Genomic DNA, 23715 nt, shown 5'->3' with positions numbered 1-23715 from the left:
GCAGATGCTGTGAGCCAAGTTTCCCACTGTTGGAGTAGAAAGTTAAAGACAGACAAGGGAGGAGGCTAGAATGAGCCAGTATTAATGGATTAGAATTGAAGATAAGAGTATGAACTCCTGTAGAGCTTAATATAGATAAGGATGGATTTGAATAGAATTTACAGGTGTATGTGTGAGTTCATTAGTATACACACATCTATTTCCTTGCTCTACCAGCTGAAAGGGCAGAAAAGAAACATACCAGTAGTAACAAGCACACCTAGTACCCAAATACCTGAATCTTGGCTTCTCATACCATTCTCTAGTAAAAGGAACCACAGCAACTTGGAGAAATGGCTGGGATTCCATGGCAAGGATAAAGAATATATAAGATGAGACCGAGGCACCAGGTAGGGCCAGAAAATAAAGAAGTACTCAAAAGTAAGTAAATGAAATAAACCCCAGTGAGATTATATCAAAGGGACATGGGAGCTAACAGAAAGAGCTTTCAATGTCCAAAGAAAAAACAATTTGCATGACAAAATCTTAGGGTTGGACTAATTCAATAGTTAGTACTGGATTATAACCTCCAGTACAAAATAAACACTTATGAGGCCAGAGATAAATGATTGAATGAATGAGCCAGGAAGATGAAGCAAATCTCTGGTGCAGAAGAATTCCCAATGATTTATGTAGACACTCCATCCTCAAGGGGATGGAGCATTAACTCCCACTGTTTAAGTGTGGGCTGTACCAAGTGGCTTCCACCCAAAGAGGACAGTATGAAAAGGGAGGAAAAGAGTAGCACTGCAGTGGGGAAACCTGACAACCACTACCTCAGCCAGGTCATCAAGGTTCCCATGAAGAGCGTTAAGTCACGTTGATAACACGCACCCTTGATATGATGGGATGCTGGCACTCTCTACCTCTGTGGTCTTCCTCTCCAAAACCCATAACCCCAGTCTAATTATATGAGAAAAACATCCAACAAACCCCACCTGAGGACATTCCAGAAAACTGACCAGCAAAATGCCAAGGTCATCAAAAACAAGAAAAGTCTAAGAAAATGGCACAACCAGGAGGAACCTCAGGAGATATAATGACTAGTATATTGTAGTATCATGGGTGAAAGTATGGAAGAGAAAAAGGAAATTAGGAAAAACTAAGGAAATCTGAATATGGACTTCGATGGATTATAATGTATCAATATTGGTCCATTAATTATGACCAAAGTACCATACTAAAAAAAATAAAAATAAAAAAATAAAAGTCAGTAAGGAGAAAATGGATGCTGGGTGTATGGGAACTCCATTATCTCTGCAATATTTCTGTGAATCTAAAACTTCTCTAAAATAAACAGTTTATGTAACGAAACAAGAATATTAAAGTAATGACTTTTTGGAAAACAGAATTTTGTTGGATACCAACTGCTGATAATAAGAGGTACATAATGAGCTTTCCTATCTTGGCTATTATGAATAATGCCACAGTAAATATAGGAATGCATTTATCTTTTTAAATTAGTGTCTTAATTTCTTTGGGTAAATACCCAGGAGTGGAATTAGTGGATAATACGGTATTTCTATTTTTAATTTTTTGAGGAACCTCCGTATTGTCTTCCATTGTGGCTACACCAGTTTGCATTCCCACCGAAAGTATCCAAGGGTTCTGCAACCTGAGTGTCCACTGATGAATGAGTAAGGAAGATGTAGTAGATATACACACACACACAAGCACTCATGTGCACATGCATGTGCACACACACAGAGTGGAATATTACAGAGCCATAAAAAGGGTGAAACCTTGCCATTTTGGACAGCATGGATGGACTTAGAGAGTATCATGCTAAGTGAAATCAGTGAGGTGGAGAAAGACAAATACCATATGATTTCACTCTATGTGGGATCTAAAAGAGTCAAATAAACCAACAAAAAGTAGAATGAGACCAATAAATAAATGGAATGAACTGACGGGGAGCATGGGGTGGGAGTGGGACAGGCAAAATGGGTGAAGGGGAGTGGAAGATAGAGGCTACTGGTTACAGAATGAGTAAGTCATGGGAATAAAAGACACGGTGAGAGGAATATTCTCAGTGATATTTTAACAGTGTTGTATGGTGACAAATAGTAGCCACACTGGTGATGAGCCAAGCATCATGTATAAGCTTGTGGAATCACTACCGTTGTACACGAGAAAGGAGGAAAAACACTGTGTGCCGACTCTACTCAAAATATTTTTTTAGGGACGCCTGGGTGGCTCAGTTGGTTAAGCAGCTGCCTTCGGCTCAGGTCATGATCCCAGCGTCCTGGGATCGAGTCCCACATCGGGCTCCTTGCTTGGCAGGGAGCTTGCTTCTCCCTCTGCCTCTGCCTGCCATTCTGTCTGCCTGTGCTCGCTCTCTCTCCTTCTCTCTCTCTGATAAATAAATAAAATCTTAAAAAATATATATTTTTTTAAAAGTGCATAATGGCTAAATCCTAAAGAAGGACCAAAAATTAATGCACCCAAGGAAATGAGGAGAGGCCATTCCACAAGTGATGCATGAGGAGCTCCCCAAACCAATCCTAGAGGGTCAAATGGGGCCAAAGGCCTTCACAACCCCTGATTCACCTTTGTGCATCAAAAAAATATGAAGTCACCATACTATGGGTTTCTTGGTAAAGGAATATAATTTATTCCATTCTGGAAGTTCCAGCCAAAGGAGTAAGACACAAATAAAGAAGTTCAACACACACACACTAAATAGAAGGAAGTACTTTATGAAAATCTCAGGCTCAGGAGTTAGAGTGCTATGGGTTCAAATTCTGTCTCTGCCATTTACTAGATGCATGACCTTGAGCAAATTCAGTGAACAAAGGTCCATTCTTTTACCTTTAAAACAGACAGAATGGTACCACCCATCCCTGGGCTTTCAGAATGGCTAAATGGAAATATGCGTTTGATACACAGTGTCTAGCAAGATTGAGTCATCAATAAATGGCAGCTCTTCTTAACATTTACATTGGGGAGAAGAAGATAAAATGTGCATTCTCTGTAGATGAGATCATTTTCTGTAGAAGATCCAAGATGATAAAATGAGAAACTATCAGAATCAAGACTTCCTATTTGAAAGAAATAATCATTTTAACAAAAACAGAAAACAGATTTCATTCACAGAAAGCAATCCCAAACATCAACATTTCCAGCTACAGATGTAATGAGAAATACAGGAGCCACTATCAGAGGAAACTGCAGACATTTCCCAAAGAAATTTGGATTGAGAGATGTGTGCCGTGCTTCCAGATGGAACAACTGTAAAGTTATCAGTTTGTCTCAAATTACTTTGAAATTCAATCTAAATCTCATCTTCTCAAAGTTTTCAAAATGATCTCTAATATTATCTAGGAGAATAGACAAGAAGAGGCATAAAAATTTTGGAAAAAAAAAAAGGAGTGACTTGTTACACGAAAAGATGAATGACAGAGTAAAAATCATTACGAAAACTAGCTATTTAGGAAGACAAAAAAAAAAAAAAAAAAAAAAAAAAAAACTAAATAAAAAAAAAAAAAAAAAAAAAAAAAAGAACCCATAGCTCAATTTCTTATCGTGTACCTCAGAATAAGCTTTAGATGGATTAAAACAGTATTTTTTCAACTCCCAGTCACAATCCATGAGTGGGTTACAAACATAGCTTTCTGAAATATGAAGGATAATGACAGAGAAGAGGAAATAGTGCCCATTACGCAGAGTCAGAGTGAGCTTCCATCAGACTGGCTCACAGTACCGACTATTTCTTCCTGTTCCAATGCCACTGGCCTAATGCTTCAAACATGAAAAATTCAAGCCATGAAAGAACAAAATGAAAACATAGGTGAACTTTTTATCTGGCCTCCAAGTTGGGGAGAGATTTCTAAACATATATCAAAGACAGAAACTCCAAAAGAAAAAGCATGACAGACCTGACTGGGTGAAAACATCAAAATCTGAGTCTATCACAAAGCACCATTAAAGGCAAATGACAAATCAGGGGAAAATGTGAAATACGTAGGATGGATTCCTATCCTTAATATGTAAAACAATCACCTTGCAAATTACTGAGAAGAAGACTCACACCCTGAAAAGGAAAAAGCATAGGGTATAGCAGGCAATCCATAAAGAAGAATTACAAGTAGCCTCTATTTTTTTGGTTATATATACAAAAAAATAAAAGTTAAATCTGGACTGTAGTCAGAGAAGTAAAAAAAAAAAAAAAAAAAATCAAACTCTGACAGAGTCAGGTAATTGCCTCCCAAGATCCATTCTTCTGCTTTTCTTTGGTAACAAGAACTTTGATTTTAGGGGGCTTGTTGCCTTTGAGGCAAGAAGTCTACATTCTTCAGCATCTCAGTAGGGTCACATGACTAAACAGCTCAAGTTCAGACTGAGTTGGCCACAGAGATGGAAGCAAGATTACATCTGGGTTCAGAGAGGTTTGCTAAACGTAAAGCAGCATGTTCTTTGCATTTCCCTTTTTCCTTTTGGCTGGATTACAGACAAGATGGCTGGAGCTCTAGCAGGCATGCTGGCCCTTGAGGTTATATGCCAATGTAGCCAAGGCAACAAGGTACAAGGGTCTTTGATGATTTAGATGCTCCACACCAGCCCTGGACATCCTACTACTTGATTTGTTTTATAGGAAAATCAAATAAACCCCCTTTTGCTTAAACCACTGTTATTTGACCACTGGAGTATTAATTATGTACTGCTCAAATTCTAACTAAAGAAAGTTCCTTTTTTTCTTTATCCACACATAAAAAATTATTTTAAAAATCATAGTCTCTAAAGTTGGTAAGTGTCCTCTGAATAGGTATTCTCATACACTGATGATGGTATATGTTTTCTGGGAGAAATGTTGCTAGTATACAACCAAAGAGTTACAAACAGCATATCCCTGTACCCAGAAATTCTACTGCCCGGAATGTATCCTATGAAAAAAAATTAGGATATGTGCAAAATTAATACACAATGATGTTCACAGAAGCAGTGTTTGTAATAATGAAAAATTAGAGAGAAGCTAAATGTTAATAATAGAGGACAAGTTATAAAAATTACAGTACATTTATAGAATCAGATACCACACAGTCATTAAAAATCAAGTTTTAAAAGAATAATTGATGATATGGGGACACTATTAAGTATTAAGCTAATAATGAATATTTTAAAGTAGTATGTGATTCTACTCCGTTCAGGAGAATTTTAACACTTTATTCTTGTATTTTTCAGAATTTCTCAAACACAAACATGCATAACTCCTCTCAATTTTTTTAGTGTTACTAAATAATTTGCATGTGTCTACTGCCTTTGGCCACAGAGCTATCTGCTCCATCTGGGGGTTCCTTCTGCTCACCTCCATGGACAGTGTGTTCTGGTCCAACGTGCCTCACTGGTCTGCACCTTGGAATGTCTTTCTGTTCCCCCATGAGTAGTCTTCACAAGGATAAGGAACATCTGATGTGTGACCACAGTTCACTTACAGGTCAGATGTTCCCACTCCAAACCAATCCAATCCCCTGCACCTAGTTCTGGGATCTACATGCTTTCGAGACCCTCGGAGTATCTCGTTGCACTCAGTGATACTCCTGAGGCCATCTCAGGTCTCCCTAGCCCCAGATACCAGGACGGCCCTGTCCCTGACTTCTTGGGAGCTCCTGGCTTCACACCAATATTGCCTGTCTTGAAGGAAATGGTCTTTAAAAGGAATGTGTTCTATGTTGATTAGAAAGTATGTTTAACTGCAAGAACAGAAAGCTTGACTAACAGTGGCGTACGTTCATGGAGCTTTACTAGGTGACATAAGGAGTTGGCAGATAGTAGCAACATCATTGGTTCAGCAGGGATCCACGTTCTTCCCGTTTTTGCTCAGTCATCCTCAATAGGGACACTTTCATCCATAGGCTTTTGGCCTTGTGGCTACAAAACGGTGGTTCGGGCTCCACACGCACACCTCTACAGGGAAGAAGGATGGCATCCATTGTGCATGAAAGCAAAAGCTTTCTCAGAAAGCTCCAGAAGATTTGCCTGTGTTTTTGTTTTATTGGGTAGTACTGAGTCAAAAGGCCATACCCTCAGCTGAAGAGAGACTGGAAAATCAGGATGTAGCTGGACATGTGTCCTTAAACAAAACCAGAACTGAGTATGGGAAAGACAGCGACATGTTGACAAGACTGATTATAGAACCCCGAGGTCTTTGGGAAGGCAGATGTTGTCAAACCGCACAAAGAACAGATCAAGTTATTCACGTACTTTGTGCGTGTGAGTGCGTGTGCGTGCATTACCTAATGAAAGACGGAAAACTCATCTCCACTGAGCACCTATTAGAATCAGCTTCTTTTGTAATTATCTCCAAGAATTTACTTCACTCTCCCAACAACCTCCCCGAAGAGCTCTTCTTCTCTGTGCTTTTGTAGATGAGGAAACAGAGAGTCCAAGAAACTGAGTCATTTGCCCAAATCCACACAGCTCTGAAGTCCTAGGGCTGGGCTTCAGGCTCCCAATGGCCTGACTCCACAGCCCATGCTTTCTCTCACACACAGGAACTACACACCTTGTCTTTCAGCAAGTTCTAGCATAGGTACCTGGTCGGCAAATAATGCAGCACAGCAACCTGAGGAAGTTTGCATCCAAACATGAAGATACGTCATTTCAGATTCCCAGGAGGCCTGACAGAGAGGAACCTTCTATGGGAACGGAGGGCAGTTAGGTGTGCTAGCCACGATGACTGGGATCACTCCCATAAGTGCCACTCATGGACAAGGAGGCAGCAAACTAGGACTCAAAGGGCCAACTATTCGGCGAGGGTTATCACAGGAAAAGACTGGGGAAAACAACCCAGAGACTTCCAAAGCCAACCTCAATCAGAACTGGCAGAGTAAACCAAGAAGGAGTCTGTCTCTACCACAGGCAGAATGAACAGGAACACAGACAGGACGTAGAAAGCCACCCGTTTTAACCTGGATATTTATTTCTTTAAATACTGCTCTAATTAAATGTGTAATAGATATGTTATAGACTTATAGTTACACTTAGTTGTGCTCATTCATTAAACAGACCCTAGGCTGGGGATATAATGATCAATACATTAATCATAATCCCTACTTTCAAGGAGGTCACCATCTACAATGCCAGTGTATCAAAGGTTCCAAAATATAACAGTGTGCCCATATTTTTAAGTCAGTTTCCTTAACTATGTGAGATGAAGTCTTGCCTCTCTGACCCCTGAGACTATGCTAGCAGTAGGTTAAAAGTCTAACAAAGTACTCAGAAGGCAATAAAAAAAGCCCTTGGAGCACTAGACTTACAAACCCAAATCCATAAAGAGTCAGAAAACATCCTAGCTCTAGACAATTGTCACCTTGGGACATAAGTGAACTCCACATGAAGACACATGGACAACATGTTATTGATGTATCTGATGTTAAGAGTTCTTATCATCCCACTTAGGGGAGAGACAGAACAGGACCTGGGCACAGAATAGGCATTTAATAAATGCTGGATGGGTCACTTGTGGATGGATGAACAGATGAACAGACACACAGATGGCTGGAAAGATGGATGGAAAGACAGATGAACAGATGGCTGGATGATGGATGTAGACACATTATCACTACCTCCAAACTCAATAACCACCCTTGATTTTAGAAAACAAAACACACTAGATATCAGAGCAGCACCTTAAGCTTTAAATTTTATTTTAAAAATTTCTTAAAGATTTATTTATTTATTTGAGAAAAAGAGAGAGACAGAGACAGAGAGCAAGCATGAGTGGGGGGAGGGGCAGAGGGAGAAGGTGATACACAGACTCCCTGCTAAGCAGGGAACCCAATGGGGACTCCATCCCAGGACCCCAAGATCATGACCTGAGCCAAAAGCAAGATGCTTAACCAGATGCTTAACCAACTGAGCTACTCAGACATATGTAAATTTTCATTTCAAATAGGGCTTAGAGGACTCCACAGGCAAGGAACGTGAAGTCACAGGTCAGTGTTATTTCAGTTCGCTACGCCTTTCCAGAACCCGAACAGGCACTTCCTACTAGACATGGGGATAATCAGTATTTAATCCAACTATTTCACAACACAGAGATGTGTATGATTCTTGTACTAGACGCTCCCAATCCAAATGAGAACTTCTGCTAGCTCTGGATACGCCCTCCTTCGCTTAGAAATGTTTTCTGTGTTCTCAAGAGAGCCTGAGTCAACTTGGAACAGAACATTCTGTTCCAAAGGACACTACACTTCTGTTGTCAAGGCAAATACATTGGCTTCCAGAGACACCTTGAGCCTTTTTCCTAAGCCAGGGAGGCAGGACACAGGGAGAGAAAAGATCTGCCTGGGGCTGGTGTGGACGATGTCATCTGTTACCGTTCCAGAGGACCCGGAAACACTCACAGCAGTCAGGCTCCAGCCTGAGGCCACTGACCCAAGAAGGCCACAGAGTGGCAGCTGGGACTCACTGAGTCTGCCTCTTCAAGCTGAGGACCTAATTCATGCATGATAGACAACCTTTTCAAGTATGGGAAGGTGGTTTGAAAACTATATTAGTCTATACATTGGATCAATTAACTCATTCCACGATGACTGAAGATGGCCTCATCTGTGCCTTGCACCTGCCTAAGCACTGTGCTGCGTGCAGGGCACACAGGAGTGAACAGTCTGTAGGGAAAGCTGGGGGGGAAGTCCCAAGTGGAGAGGACACACTGCCAGATGCAGAGTCACAGACAGGAGCCTTCCAGGTGAAGGCACCCCACAGCAGCGACCCTTTAAGAGTTGGGGTGGGGGGGGGGTTGGGGCAGGGGAGGAAGGTTTGGGAGAAAGGCAGATGCCAGGTCCTGGTGCTGGGGAGAGCCAGCAGTATCCCCACCCTGGAGGAAGTCAGTCAAGGGCGGGAATCCTGACACCAATCAGGCCAATGCGTCAGGGGGACCTGAAGCTGTCCCCCCCAAAACCACCGTCCTGGCACTCTGAACAATCCCTGGGTATTATCTTGCTTTAGGACAAAGTCTCCTAAATCCTAAAATCTGGAGAGATGTGGAGACAAGGGTCCAGACATCTTCGGCCTCAGTCATGCCTCTCAGGGAAACAGTTCCAAAGGATTAACAGCCTCATGAAAAGAAGGGCTTTTTTTAAAAGAAAAGACAAACTTGGATTAAAGTAATTTTTTGCAAGACATTTTTGAGGAATATTTCTTGTCCCTGTGCATTGGCATATGATCGGAATTCTGATCAAATCCCCTGGCTGCACTAATACTCTGGTCTTTGACATCCAACTTCTAAATCGGGTTCCACAACGTCAGTATCCCCTGCCTAGAGGATTTGTGATGCCGGGGCCGTGCTCACATCCCTTGCTGGGTTGGGACCTTTAAAGACTCACTCTTTTTAAAGACTCACTCAACTGCCAACCTTGCCTCACCTCCAGATGCGACCTGCTGGAAAGAGCCTTTTAAGAGACTCAAGCATAGAGAGAGCACAGCCAGGCCAAGGAGACCAAAATAAACTGAGGGTCCCGAAGCTGGGGTGGGAAGCAACAGGCCCACGTATAACTGCCGTCCTGGGATACCCAGGCACATAGGGAAGAGGAGGGCTGAGCTGGGTTTTTATACCGATCCTTCTACACAATGGAAGTTAGTCAGCATGAAGGACATGCCCCCAGCAGCACCTGCTACTGCACCCCTGGGAAATCGGAAAGCCAGAGTTCTCTCCGCTATGATCCCCTGGTCATCCTCGCCACTGCTTCTGCCCCAGGATCATGGCGCCTGTGTTTCCCAGAACTTCTCTTCCATGGTTCTGAAGTTCTCTCTCCCTGGAGCACGTCTGAGATCTTGAAATAATGAGATGATTCCTCAGCAGAACCCCTGCTGTGTGGGTAGGTCTGCCTCCTCTGGCAGCAACGCTCCTTCTTGTCAAGTAGGAGGGGCCCTTGGGGCTAACTCTTCTGGGATTGGGAGAGGAAGACAGGCTCTCAGCCGCCATGACACCATCATGATTTCCATCTGTCTCCTCCCTCGGTCTCCTCAGACTGGAGAGTGCTGCCTGGTTATCTTGTTTCGGTTTTGGCTGCACTCCCGACCAACGTGAACGTCTAGGACCGCACATACAGCCAAGTCTTGTGCCGTGCTTTATCCGCCGTCGTTACTCATTCCTCACGTTAACTCATGAGAGCGACATTCCTGCTTCCTTCGTGTCTAATTGCCACTTTCGGTTTTTAAACAGAATCAGCATCATCCCCACTAAGGTAATAATGATGATAATGACAAAACAGCTGTAGGTTCTGAACTCGATATTTACACTTGGAACTGAGCCCCTCCGTTCTCACCACACCTGTGAGCGCGGGGTCCCGCCTTCCCCGGCTGCCCACGTGGCGGCCAAGGCTCCCGCGGAGTCTCTCGGATCTCAGAAGGGAGAGACCCTCCGCCCTGTCACGAAGCAGCTGGCTCTGCGGGGTGGCAGCCCCTTGCTTTCTTCCGATTATAATTTCGATTTTTTTTTTTTTAATGTAATGCGGTCTTTTCTTTCCGACAGATAGCAGGGCAATGGAAGAAAAGTCGACTTCAGGACACATTACAAATGAATTTTTATCTTCAAGGAGCTGGGTGGGAAACGTGGGGCTATCAAGGAAAGCCCAGGATGGGGGTGAGCCATGAGCCCGTGCCAGCGCTGAGATAGACCGCAGAGAGCGCAGTGTGCTTACAGAGAGGGACGGAGGAAAAGGAGCAAGGACGCTCGTTCCCTCCCCTTGCACAAAACCTGCCGGAGCACGCTGGGCTCTCAGGGAAGGAGGGCGGGCTCCGAGAGTGGAAAGCACACACTGCCCACACTGCCCGCACTGCCCGGTGAGGGGCACTTGAAACTGTGTGGCTGTACAGCTGTGGGTTTTTCTTTTTCCAAAGGAAAATGGACGTTCAATTGAGGTTAGCAACACAGTCTGATGTGAGCGTAGGAAAGCAAGTTCCAGAAAGCCTTCAGATCCCTGCTCTGTCATTTACCAGCCGTGCGGCCTCGGGCGAGGTATCCCACGCTCCAGATCTCGAATGTTCCCACCAGCAACAGAGAGGACATTCTCTGGTTCGAGGAAATAAATGTACCCATCACTTGCTTAGCCGGTACGCACAGTAAGCACCTTGTACTCTTGATCTCTCGTCCTGATAAATCGTTTTGTTGCCATTTTAAACACTGTACACTATGGTACATCTACATAAAGGACAACTCTTATAATGAGGTAGCGTCCTTCAAGGCTTGACAAAGACTTGTTGAGAATCCAGACAAAACACCCTCCTACAACTTCCATTCTGGGTGGGCGAGGCGAGACCGTGCAGCCAAGAGATCAATGCAGCGTACAAAAAGGGGATGCGTGGGACTGAGGAAGACAAAGGAGGGAAGGGGAATAGCAACTGCTGGGGGGGGGCACTCCCGAGAAGGTGACCTTTGTGTAGAGATTTGAAGAGGGGCCGACGGAGCACGCTGTGTGGGTGTCTGGGAAGACAGACTGGCAGTGTGAACCCCAAGGCAGGAGCATAAAGGGCTCCCCTGAGGGCACCCACGGAAGTCCGCTTGCCCAGGGCCGAGCAAGCAAAGCTTGCAGCAGCAGAAGACGGGTACAGGCAGGCAGCAGCCCATCTAATCCCACTGGGCCTGGCGGGTCACTGAAGGGATGTCAGCTCCTTCCCTTACCCAAGGTGGGAAGTCACTGGAGGGTCTCAAACAGGGGACAGCACCATTTGACTTACATTGTACAGAACTGGTTTAACGTCTACGTTCAAAAGAGAACGGAGGGCCCCAGAGTTCAAGTAGGAAGCTACTAGAATAAAAGAGGAGGATCTCTCGGACCATTAGGGGAATGGCAGTGGAGGTGGGAAGAAGCAGATGGATTTGGAAATCTCTTTGGAAGCAGAGTCAACGTGATTGTGGCGTGTGAGACAAAGAGGATTTCCTTTTCACTTCAGCAAATCAAAATACAGAGGTGCCATTTATCAAGACAGTGAGTACTGCAGGAGGGAGGAGCAGTCTGGGGGCAAAGATCAGGGGTCTTATTTGGGAAATGAAGCCTGAGATGCTTCTGAACATCAAATGGAAATGCTGAGCGGTCATTACATACTTAAGTCTGGAGCTCAGGACAGCGGTGTGGGCAGGCTGGCTAGAGGAAAGGATGAAGAGGGACGGACAGACCCCCTCAAGCACATATCTGTGTGCCTAGATGACAACACATCTATGACATATAGAAGTGGAAGGTACAAAATATTACACAGATTATAATCCTGATTTAGGCTAAGTAGAGTTTATAAACTATGTTAGTATATGTGTATTGAAAATTATTGAAAACACACACAGCGAAAAGCAAACAGAACTGAAATCTGAGACAATTTTGCCAAGTTGTTTAGATGTCAAAGAAGATGTATTAATTTATAAATTTTTAAAAAGTCAGGCCAAGGGAAGAGTGCCATTTAGGTGAACTTTCAAAGCCATTAATTGCTAGCACAGACCCTTCTATCTGGTCTGGACTGTGGCCACCCTCTGCCCCAGTTTACCCTTCTCTCCCTTCGTATCTTTAACTCTCTCCCATCAGTTGCTGCCCCATGGGCTTCCACATGACCAGGAGAACCTCTACTTTGGCAGAGCTGAACTCACAGAAGAGGAAGATCCTGAGTTTAAAGCCAAAGTCAGCAGTTATTCTAAGCACTTGACTAGTTTTTTGCGGTTGCCAATTTAAGGTTTTTTGGGGGTTTTTTTTTCCCCTAAGGTCATGACATTTAGAGTAACAAGGCCCTAAAAATTAAACGTTCCTTTACATGTTTAATTTCTGGCTGTGGTGTAGGACCAAGTAAGAAGCGAAGGAAGCTGAACAGATATGGGAAGGTTAAGACAAACCGCTTTTAAATTGCAAGTTTGCAAGCCTGAGGCCTTCTCTCTGTTACACAACAGGCATTAAAGAAAGATGTTCTTTCCTGGATACAAAGATAAACCTCCATTTTGCTAGAAGCTTCTGCAGCAGGATTCTGGTAGGATTTTTCCACTGAGACATTACAGCTAGGAAGAACTCCTGAGCCCGTCTCTTTGGCACCACCTCCTGTTCTCGGTTAAACACTTTTCCCCAACTCCACTTGCGATAAGTAATGGAATTAGACAACCGTCTGTCAACCCAGAACTTTATTCCCCCAGAATCTAGCCCTCGGGTTGAAATCACCATTTGAGAAAAGAAAATCACTGTAAACTATTTTTCTACTTTTCAAATAGCTCAGAGGCAGGGAAGCTGTTACTTATTCCTTCTTTAGCACACCCCGCTGCACAGACCTGTCACCCCTTTTCCTCCCTGGCCGGAACGAGGTGTGCCCCAACCTTGCCCCTACCTCCCAGCCTCTGTCCAGCCAGGAGGGGATGACAGCGTCCCAGCCTTCTCCAGCATTCCAGGTTGCCTGCTGACCCCTAGCCCCCTTCCACAACAGAAGCAAACAAGGAGCTGTGCTCAGATAGAGTAATGTTGTCTCTATTTCCTCCTACAAAGACAGAGGACGACGGAAGGCGGAGAGATTCTGTGGAACGCCTTCAAAACACTGCTGCTTGTGGAGAACACCAGGACATTCTCTGTTTGATGGCTGACACTCCAAGATTTGGACAAGTGAGGTCACCCCCTAGAGGGTGTATGGGCAGTTGGACAAAGGCACTAGCCTGGGGGTCCAGAGGCTCTCCACTATGAGAACTCCATCCCCACTCACTGTCTGACCTCAGGGAAGGCTTTTTCTCTCTCATTGGACGGTTGGGCTCCTCTTCTGGTAAATGGGACCAGCACAAAGGTCCCTGGTGGTCAGTATAACCTGGTAAAGCATAAAACAGCATCACTCTAGGGGAAGTCTGAGGTCCCATCCCCTGGTCCTCATGGGAAACAGACAGCTTCAGGAACACAAGGGTCCCCTCCACACAGTATGGAAAAAACAGAAGTGATGCTTTTCCTGACGTTATATCATACAACTGCAAAATTCTCACCTCTGCAATGGGGGAGCCTCAACCCCACCTCAGGATGGAACAAGGCTGCCAAGCCCAGGTCAGGGATGGACGGGGTTGTTTCTGTGAGAGAAGGGAGGACAGGCAGGAGGCGGCCCAGCTCAGGCTGGAAAGGAGGGAAATACTGGCTAGTTTAAAAATGCATCCTGACAACTCTAATGGGAAGAAAACTCTACTTTCCTCTTAGGTTCTCAACCACTGTGAAGAAATCAAGAAACAAGTGCCTCACACTCCTCATATCCTTCACTGAGGATTGAAGAAAAAGCAGCGGAAATAAGCCCCGAGCTGAAGAGTTCATCAGATATAAGAACTGACTTTCTAACTGGGCTAGCTACTGAGGACTGGAAAATACCAAGAGAAATGCGTGGCAAATCTTTCCTGGAAAACTCTTAGAAAGAGCACAGAAATTCAGGCTTAACACAGGATTTCAGTCTCACTTCCCTCTTCCTAATACACACACACACACACATTTTGAAACAATTGCTTCTCTGCACTCCAGAGGCTGGCATCACAGAGATGAGAGATTTAAAAAAAAACTATTACGTGACCCATCCGAGGTCATGAGGTCATTGAGAGGTGCGAGAGGAGATATTCCTAGATATTCAAGGATGACCCCACCCTCTATGAGGTCTTCAGGGACATCAAAGGAGAGATGCCAGAGAAAAAATAAAAATCAAGAGAACAAATAATCAACCACTTGGCTTGGACTTCTTAGAAAAGCTCTTAAAACTTAAAGCTGAGGCAAGAGAGTTCTGATTTGCAAGAACTGGAGATATAACGCAAAGACCAAAGGCTGGAAGAAGCAGAACGCTCCGAGACTCACAAGACCAGGTGTCAGACCCTGCCTCACATGCCTGCGACACTCACACCCAGCCCTAAGCCAGGCTGAGGCTACAGGAAGTACCCGTTCGGGAAGGAGAAGAACAGATGCAGGCAGGTGAGGCCCCAGGAAAGCTTCTGCTCACCCCTGTTCTCCAGCTCAACTCTGGGTCCCAGGCAGGGATGAGATGCTTGTGAAACCACAGGCAGCTGAACGGCCCCAGCGACAAAGAAGCCCTGGGCTCACCTACCATGTGGAAATCTAACTGGGGGCAAGCTTTGTGGAACTACCTCTGCATAAAATAGAAACGGCTGCTCAGCAGATCCAAGGACAGAGGGCTTGAGAGAGCACCCTCACCAGTCTTTCTTGGACACTAAAACATTATGAAACGACATGCACAAGTCTTCTGTGGCTCTGAGGGGGGCCAGCAGGGGCTGCGTGAGGATGAGTAAACCCAGAAGAACAGGACCTAGAAGAGCGGGCACCGGGTCTGACCCAATGGTGGCAGTAAGCACAGTTCATGACGGGAGTCAGATATCTTCCATCGGACATAGGGAGTGTGCACACGGCAGGCCAGCTCACCGGAGGCGGCGATAGCTCTCTGCAGATGGATACCAGGGACAGACAGTGGCAGGAGCCACTGCCTTGCAGTTCCACAGTGCAAAAGCCACTGCAGACTTCCGAGCATTGCAATACACCCTGGGATTAACAGAATCTATCTAGAAGAGACTTCATTACTATTGTTACCACCACATGGAGCCGAAGCTCGAAAGAGAGATCAGACTGAAAAGAAAATGTCATCAATGACAACTGTGACTGCCACACTTCTGGCACACCTGCATTTGGGAGACCACGAAAGGTCGTTTCTGCAGGATGCCCAGAAGCAGGACTGCTTCTGACAAAGCCTGGAGCCCCGACGTGTCTCAGGAAGGTGGAGGTCTCCACTCCCACTGCCTGCAGCTTCTGTGATGTCACGGCCCCTCATTTCACCTCTGACCTCCACTTCGCACCCTCTCCCTCCTCTTCATCCCCACTGCTTGTGACAGCCTCATGGGAAGAACTGTCAAATCAAAGGAAAAGGCCAGCCTTCCCTCCACTCTGCCCAGGTAAAATGTTATTAAGCTCAATACTGCATTTCATCTAATGACCCAAGGGACTTATCACTGCCTTCACAGCCCATAGTGCATTCTTATCCCCCAAGTGAACATTGATCAAATCTGTATTAAATAGTTAAGCATTATACCCTGATAGGATGTTGTTTGCTACGTAATTGCATGTGTAATTAGTTAACGACAGCCATGCAGCCTTCTCGGCAGGTAATTTCTGCTTCCCCCACACACTGTATAATAACTCTGCAGTAAGTCACAGCCCAGAAAGTGGGTCTTCAACCAACGAGGACAATCTCAGAGCCTCAGGCAAAGAACTGTACCAAGTTTGATCGATACTTCCAGTAAAGACTTATCATTGCAAGCTTCCAAGGTGATATTTCTCAGACAGGCGTCAGATGATGTGAGACACAGTGTGGAGTTAGAGAGCTCCTTTCCGGGCAAAGGCAGAAGACTTCGCAAAAGCAAATCACTGGTCTGAGAGCCAGTGGAACAAAAAATAATTAGGTACGACTAAAGAACTAATGAAGGACATATAATTTTGATTATTTGTTTTGGAATACTGTTAGTATTCCTTTTTTATTGTTGTCATTTTATTGTTTTCATTTCTATATGAAGTCTCTTCTCATTCTTCTTGATTTATCTCTTACAATTAATTTAGTAGTTCACCCTTTCTTAAACATTTTCAAATGAAACACTTTTAAATGGCATTCTTGTTCTCACTGACCTTTCAGGATTCTCAAACACGCTCTTTTCTAAGTCTCTTCGCTGTTAATGGCAATGCAGTAACTTGCAATGTTCAGCAAGAATTTTGTTCTAATTTTTACCAGAACATAATTAAAACAAATGCATGGTACAGGCAAGGCTGTACCTGGAGTGTCATATTTGAGAGTTAATCTCATTTAATCAGGTGTGACAAGCCCACCATTAAGAAATAGGCACCGGGGTGTCTTGCTGGCTCAGTCAGGAGAGCATACAAGTCTTTATCCCTGAGTTGGGTGTTCGGGCCCCATGTTGGGACAGAGTTTACTTAAAAAAGAAAGGAAGCAACAGGCACTGTACTTCATTTGAAGGCTTCCCAGGAGACCAGTCTGTTACCTCACCATGGCAAATCAGGAAGCCTGAGCAGATTTGGGGCCCCTGAGGAGAGGTGAAACCACTACCTCACGGAGATACCACAGGCAAAATAGTGGAGGTGACTTTGCTGGTTTGGTTTCTTCACCTCAGGATAGAGGAGTAAATAAGACCAGTAAACAATACACCTGGAATAACAGAGACTACTGAAACTTCCTATGGTTATTAAGAAATCCTCAGACGGAAGTGAGTTTTCTGGGTTTTGCAGTTTCTTCACACCACAGGGCTTTAGGTTTTCAGACCCTATGCCAAGGGGGCACAAGTACACAAATGAACACTTCTTACTGAAGTTGTATAAATGAATCAGACCCAAACACAGGGAGATCAGCTTTTTGCTCATCAAGAGGAATTTCTGGAGATTAGTTGTGACCCTAGAGCTTCCACATTCTGAGCCAAATCTTCCAAAGAGTATCTTAGCACAATATTCCTGTGATGGCCACCATGGACAAATGTACATTCCAGCATCTTCACATATGTGCCCTGGAAAAGTCAATGGGACCTATGAACCAGGGAAGGCATAAACACACTCACCCAGATCACCCTCCCCCATTACCTACAGAAGATGCCTTAGAAGAGACATGCGTGCCTGTGCACACACACTCATTCACACTCAGAAACATGCAACATTTTCCACGGACCAGCAGCGACAACAGAGAAAGCCCAGCTCCACAGAAGGAAGAGGCAAACTTCCAGCTTGGGTCTCATTAAGGAAGGCTCAGAAACAGGCCAAGGCCAGAGCCTTCCTTAATGAGACCTTCCTTTCTCCATCACTGAAACATCCAAATAAAGCCAACCTTCCCTGCCCCCTCAGCCATGAGAGAGAAACCACTGTCCCTGGAGAGTTTTTCTCCTTTCATGTGTCACCTGGCTTCGTGCTACATTCTGAGCAGAATATACAAATGAAGAAACGCCTTTGGTGGTGGTGGGGGTACCTCTACACTGTTGTGACCTCTCTGCAGTCTCTGTTTTGAAATGCACCCTTGAGAAGTTCAAAGGACTTAGAGATTCAAGGTCAAGGAAGACGAAGACGTACCCCAGGGCAGGCTGGGGTCTGAGAGGTGAACAAACCCACTCTTCTCATGTCACAGCTGACGTGACCTCTGAAAGAACCTAGTGCATATCCTGGTCTCACGGAATTATTTTGCAAGACTCAGCTCTTCCTTTTCTTTTTAATGGTAGCTGAAGGCAGTTCAGATTCAAGTCCCTACACAAGCTGGAGTACTTGCCAAGCCCCTCCATTTCCCCCATGTGGGCTCAAACAGCTCTGTTAACCTCCAACTTCCAGGCATGGGGGTTGGGTGGGGGAGGCAGAGCTTGGCCACATTGGCTTCCCTCCAAGGGTCTCCTGTGATCCCCACTCACCATTCTTTTGTGTCTTGAGTTTTGGTGGCTCAGGCTCTGGGAGACATGGACAGGGCCCATCACAGAGGACGGTGAAGCTTTTGCCAGTAGAACAAGCATGGAACTCCAACTTGCACTGCAAAAGAGAGGCAGAAGAGGCTTTAAGAAGGCAGCCGAGCAGACCCCCACGTGGGGTCCCCAGGAAGCAGCTAGTCTCTCTCCAACCAGGTGGGCTCAGGGGAGCAGAGACAGAGAAGGAAGGAGTACATCTCAGGTCAAGGTCCGCATGGCAGAGCGCTGAAAAAGAAATGGCCTTTCATGTCTTTCTGAAGACACAGGGTAACCTCTGAGACCACCGGAGAGCACTGCGGTGCTTACTTTACTGGATGATAAATGCAGCTGTAACTGTTAACAGAAGTACTCATCCAAAATGACATCTCAGAGTCCCAGGGGTCCACCAAGGCCCACCCCTTCCACAGAAGGCCACCTCCCTCCATTTCCTTACTCCTTCCCTAGGGTACCTCTGCCCCAGTACAGGGATCCTAGACTCTCTCAGCTGCTCATATGCTCTCCCTGGGCACAGGGGCAGGGTAACCCCGAGTTAACACCCCGGGTGATGTGTGTGAGGCCCAGCCCTGACCCACCCAGAACATGCAAGGAGTGACTGCTTTTGCTTTGACCATCCCAAACCTGAGTGTTATACAGTCCTTCCCCGCAGAGGATACCCATGGGTGTCTCTAGCACAGGACTGGGTGCAAGCACCCATCTAATTCTTAGATTCAGGGGTGAAGCCCAAAAGTCGCCATCTCTTCATGTCAACCCTTCATCAGCTACACTGGTAGTGTTCTGGCCACTTCCTGCCTGTTTCACTACTTCTGCCACTTTTACCGTCAAGTCTCAACCGGTTCAGAACAAAGGCCGGAAAGAATGTTGTTTACAGGTGCAAAAGAGCATAACAGTTAACAGAATTTTTAGGATCCTGACATCTAAGGGATAAGACACGGACTCAGAGCAGTTAAATAACCCACAAAATATCATGATGCTCTTTTGGGGTGGATTCCAAGCCATGTCTGAGTGTGGGGCTCAGACCCTGGTCCTACAACATCGCTGTTTCCACGTGGAGAGCACATATCCCATACGGTACCCCAGGCTGCTACTGGCCTCCATCGCAGTTGTCTGACAGTTTGTTCTTTTTCCACTTATACAGTTCTCAAGATCCAGGTCTGCATGTAATCAACCTTCTGCTAAGGCCCTCAGGCTGAGAAACACGTGTGTACCTGGTGGAGGTTCCAAAGAAGAGGAGGCAAGCAAAATTTACTGAGCACCCACTTTGTCTGTTATTCTTATCAGAGGCCATGGGGAATCTTTTACAAGGGAAAAAAGAAAAAGGGAAGTTACAGTCCTTGCCCTTGGAAAACACAAATGTGTACTTCTGAAAAGCCCACAAGCATTTGCAAACCAGCACACCCGAGGACAGCTGAATACCGAGAAGGCCCAGCTATTCTGTTCCCATCCCGATGAGAAACCCAGGGCAAGAGTGTTTCAAACCTGGCTCTGAACCTACGGGAGTCACTCTGAGTAACTCCAAGTGTCACTCACACGGTGGCCAGCCTCACGAGAGAGAGTGTAACAGACAAGCCCATGGGGTGATGACTTCCCCTTGAGGCAAATGCCTTTTGTACAGACTTGTTAGGCATCTAGTATGTGTGCAGTGTGGCTGGAGGGGTGGTGGGGACTGGATGAAAGGCAGCCATGGCTCAGCCTCCAAACTCAAGATCTCCATGAAGAGGCAAAAAAGACCACATCCTTCTAAAGCTGTGCGGCCACGACTATGAGGCGGTCAGGAGTGGTGTGTGTGGAGGGATGGGAACAAAGAAGCCCCATAGGAATGGGATGGACTGCTGCCAGCCAGAGGGACAGAATGTAGCCAAGAGGAAGACTGGAAGGGGGCAGGGGGGGTGTCCGTGTAAAAAGCTTCTTCTCAAAGCCCGCAGCCGGTGTGCACGTGCCTGGGGCTGGAGAGAAGAACACCGTGGCCAGCCCCACCTCCTCCCGCCGCCCCTCTGCTCTGAAACAATCCTGCTTCAGTTCTCAAACTATTTGCTCAAGAGACTCTCCAAAGCTAATTTAGGGGCAACAGTATATTTGTGTATGAAAAATTATTTTGTGAAGTCAAAACTTAATACATTTACTTACTAAAAATCCTACTCTAAATTGCTGGTTCATATCCTTGATAGACTGTAAGACTCTTCCCAGACATTCCCCGGCCTTCCCTGAAAGCAGAATCTTGGCTTCGTTCACCACCCACCTGGGAAAATGGGACCCCCTCCGCGAAGACCTCTGTCCTGGCCACGTGACTCGATCTCCCTGGGGACTGCGAGTAGGTGTGACCGGCCGGGGTTGAGCAGCTGTTTTAAGAACCACTGCTTACTCGTATCTCCTCTCTTGCTCTTCCCTCTACCATGAAAATGACACGAACCACACTAGGGCTGCTCCTGTGGCCTGGGGCCCAGAGGGCGAGGGCAAGCACCAGAGCTGCAGCGAGCCCGCAGCCAACACGAAACAGGAACAAGGAGTTAATGTCTGCTGGCTGCCACAAGCCACAGATGTTTGGGGATCCTTCCTGAGCACAGCATAACGTAGCCAAGGGTGGCAGCACTGACTTCCTACTAGACCATGAGGTACTCGTCAGCTGGAAAGTCACGTCTTCTCCCAGGCACATAGTAGGTGTTCAGTAAACAGTTGCTAAAGGATATGGGTGGTGCTCTCCAGGCTTCTCGGGACCTCCGCTCTGGTTGCCAGCTGCGACCACCTCACCCGCACAAGGAACACAGGTGCTGGAGCTCAGCCTTCGGGATGTTCCCGGCAAAGCATCCTTGACCCACACCTGCTGCCTGAGGCCTCTCCTTGAGTTCCCATCCAGCACTCGGCCTTCTAGCCTCCCCGCTCACTCTCATCCATTGATGGACTCAGAATCTCGTCCATTTGCTTCCCAGATGCTCGGGAACACCTGTTTTCCTGGGGGGACTGCCCTCGCCCGAGAGTCCCTGCAGACTGTGATTCTGGTAACTCGGCTTCCTTGGCTGGCCCCAGAACCCCCTCTCATGGACAGCCGCTGTCACAATCTGCGGAGGCAGCCGGGCCTCCTCCCGGACCCCGGGGAGGTGCTATCAGAGAAAACAAGATTTATCTGCACCAGTGGAAACCCGTGTTTCAAGGGCACAGGCCTGCTTTTTTATCTTCCAGATAGAATGTGTTATTTAAATGAAGCTCGAAGGACTAGAATTCCATTTAATATAAAGCTCAACACATGCTATTTAGAGATACCTACATATGTGTGAATATATATTGGGAGGTAGGGTGACAAATACCAAGACAGGGGCGACCTCTGGGGCAGAGGCAGGACGACGGCCCCAGACAGGAGCCCAGAAAAACACCGTGAAGCCTGAGAATGGTTTATTCCCCAAAACTCAGTGATAGATTCCAAGGCTTTGGTCATTGGGCTTGACAACTTATAGAAACAAGACATCTACATTTGTGTATCAAATATTTCATGAGGAAATATAAAACAAAGTTGACATGCTTCCATCAAAGTGATGACCGAGCTCTACCCATGTCTCCCGGGGACTGTTGCTAAGGGGAGTAAATGAGGGCACACGTGGGCACCCGTAGGTAAGGGGAGAGGGCACCTGGTTCTGAGCCTGGCCGGGACTGTTGCTGGGCAGAGGGCCTCCTCGGGGCACCTCACGCATGTCCCTGTCCCATAGCACTTCACTAAGGCCCAACCCCTCCGCCCCAGGCTCTCGCTAGGGAAGAACAATTACACAGGCCAAAAGGTGGTCACTGCACCAGCCTTCCTCACAGGGGCCAGGCCACTTCCAAAGTACAGCGCTTCCCGCTAGACTGGGCTGCCCCCACTGAGGCCGTCACGCCGAGCAAAGGGCTCCAAAGCCCTCTCCCAACCTGCAGGCCACAGATGCTCGAGAACGTCCTGCCCACTCACCTTCAATCCCAAGTGGAGAAAATGCACAGAGCCTCTGGGATCTGCAGAAGTGTTCCCTGTGCTGTGGAGAGAATGATTCTGAAAACTCCAGGCAGGTATGCTAGCCCTCCCGTAGAGGACTGCCAAGAGAACGGGGCCAAGAGAAAAAAGAGGCAGCTCATGGTACTTTTCCCACGCAGCCATCCCATGACTAGGCTCTGGACCTAGCAGACACTGGGCTCTGACCTATCAGGACAGGAGCAGCCTCCTTTGGAAAAGATGGGGTCAGAATGCAAATTCTCCCACAGAGATGTGACGAGGGAGACCCAGGTGTCTCCTGACACCACGGGGATGGCACTGGCTCCTTTCACACATGACAAGCCTCCAGAATGGCCACACCTTCTCTCCCACAGTGTGCTCAGAGCTGCAGGTACAAGGTGGCAAAATCATGGACGGCGATTTGTTGGCAGGAAGGACGTGCTCCGGTGGCACTTATTGGCTTCCTCCACACCGGCCCCGGAGGTACTAGGGATGCACGCTGTCTGCCAGCACCTGCTGGCCTTCACTGACCTGCATCAGAGCAGTGTCTGCAGGCTCCAACTTAAAGAGGGTAGACTGGGAGCCTACCCCTTAGAGTCTGGACTTGGAGGTGGAAAAGCAAAAAAATGAAACAAAACAATCAAAAAGAACTACAAAATGACAATCTTGGGAACAGATAAAGGAGGACCCATAAAAAATTTTTTTTTAAGGAAGAATTGTGGGGAGAGAAGAGGAGGAAAGAGGTATAAATGCATTTTTGGGATTTAGAGTGGAGAGCCAGTCATTTACTCAAAGCTCCCATAGGGCCAAGCCTGCAGGCAAGCCCAGGAGCTCCTTCCCTGGGGAAGGAGACACACTGAACAAATGGAAAGACCCCTCAAGGTGGTCACTGCCACCTTCAGGGGCCCTTCCAGCCCTGGCCCGTATCAGAAGTGGGTCTAAACAGAGAGCAGTCACCACCGCCCTGACCCCACTTACTTTCTAGAAGAGACAACTTCGCACCTTGTATTAGGTATTGAATTATATCCATCCTACAAGACATTTGGGAGTCCTAACCCCCAGTATCTTCGAGGGTCTTTACAGAGATCATCAACTTAAAATGAGCTCAACAGCGCTGGTCCTAATCCAATACGGCTGCCACGCTTACAGGAAGGGGAGAGCTGGACACAGAGACAGACCCACGTAGAGGGAAGATGGAGGAGTGAAGTGACACAGGGAGAAGACAGCCACCTGCAAAGAATGCCTGTGGCTGCGAGAAGCTAAGGAAAGGCGGGAGAGATTCTCAGTCATGGCCTCCGAAGGAATC

At 46.4% G+C, this 23715-nt stretch overlaps 1 protein-coding gene across 1 annotated transcript in view; it reads right to left on the bottom strand.

Annotated features, from left to right (window-relative positions):
* LOC111141029 (SPARC/osteonectin, cwcv and kazal like domains proteoglycan 1) overlaps nt 1-23715 on the bottom strand; it is a 498494-nt gene that overhangs the window by 63267 nt on the left and 411512 nt on the right. Inside the window, exon 5 of the mRNA XM_022493359.1 lies at nt 18410-18524. Within this exon, the coding sequence (XP_022349067.1) occupies nt 18410-18524 (115 nt within the window). The remainder of the gene's footprint in view (nt 1-18409; nt 18525-23715) is intronic.

This window comes from Enhydra lutris, unplaced genomic scaffold, assembly GCF_002288905.1.
Source record: "Enhydra lutris kenyoni isolate GAN:26980312 unplaced genomic scaffold, ASM228890v2 scaffoldscaffold5, whole genome shotgun sequence".
Taxonomy (NCBI): domain Eukaryota; kingdom Metazoa; phylum Chordata; class Mammalia; order Carnivora; family Mustelidae; genus Enhydra; species Enhydra lutris.
The sequence above is the reverse complement of the archived record's forward strand: the minus strand, read 5'-3'. Positions and strand labels throughout refer to the sequence as shown.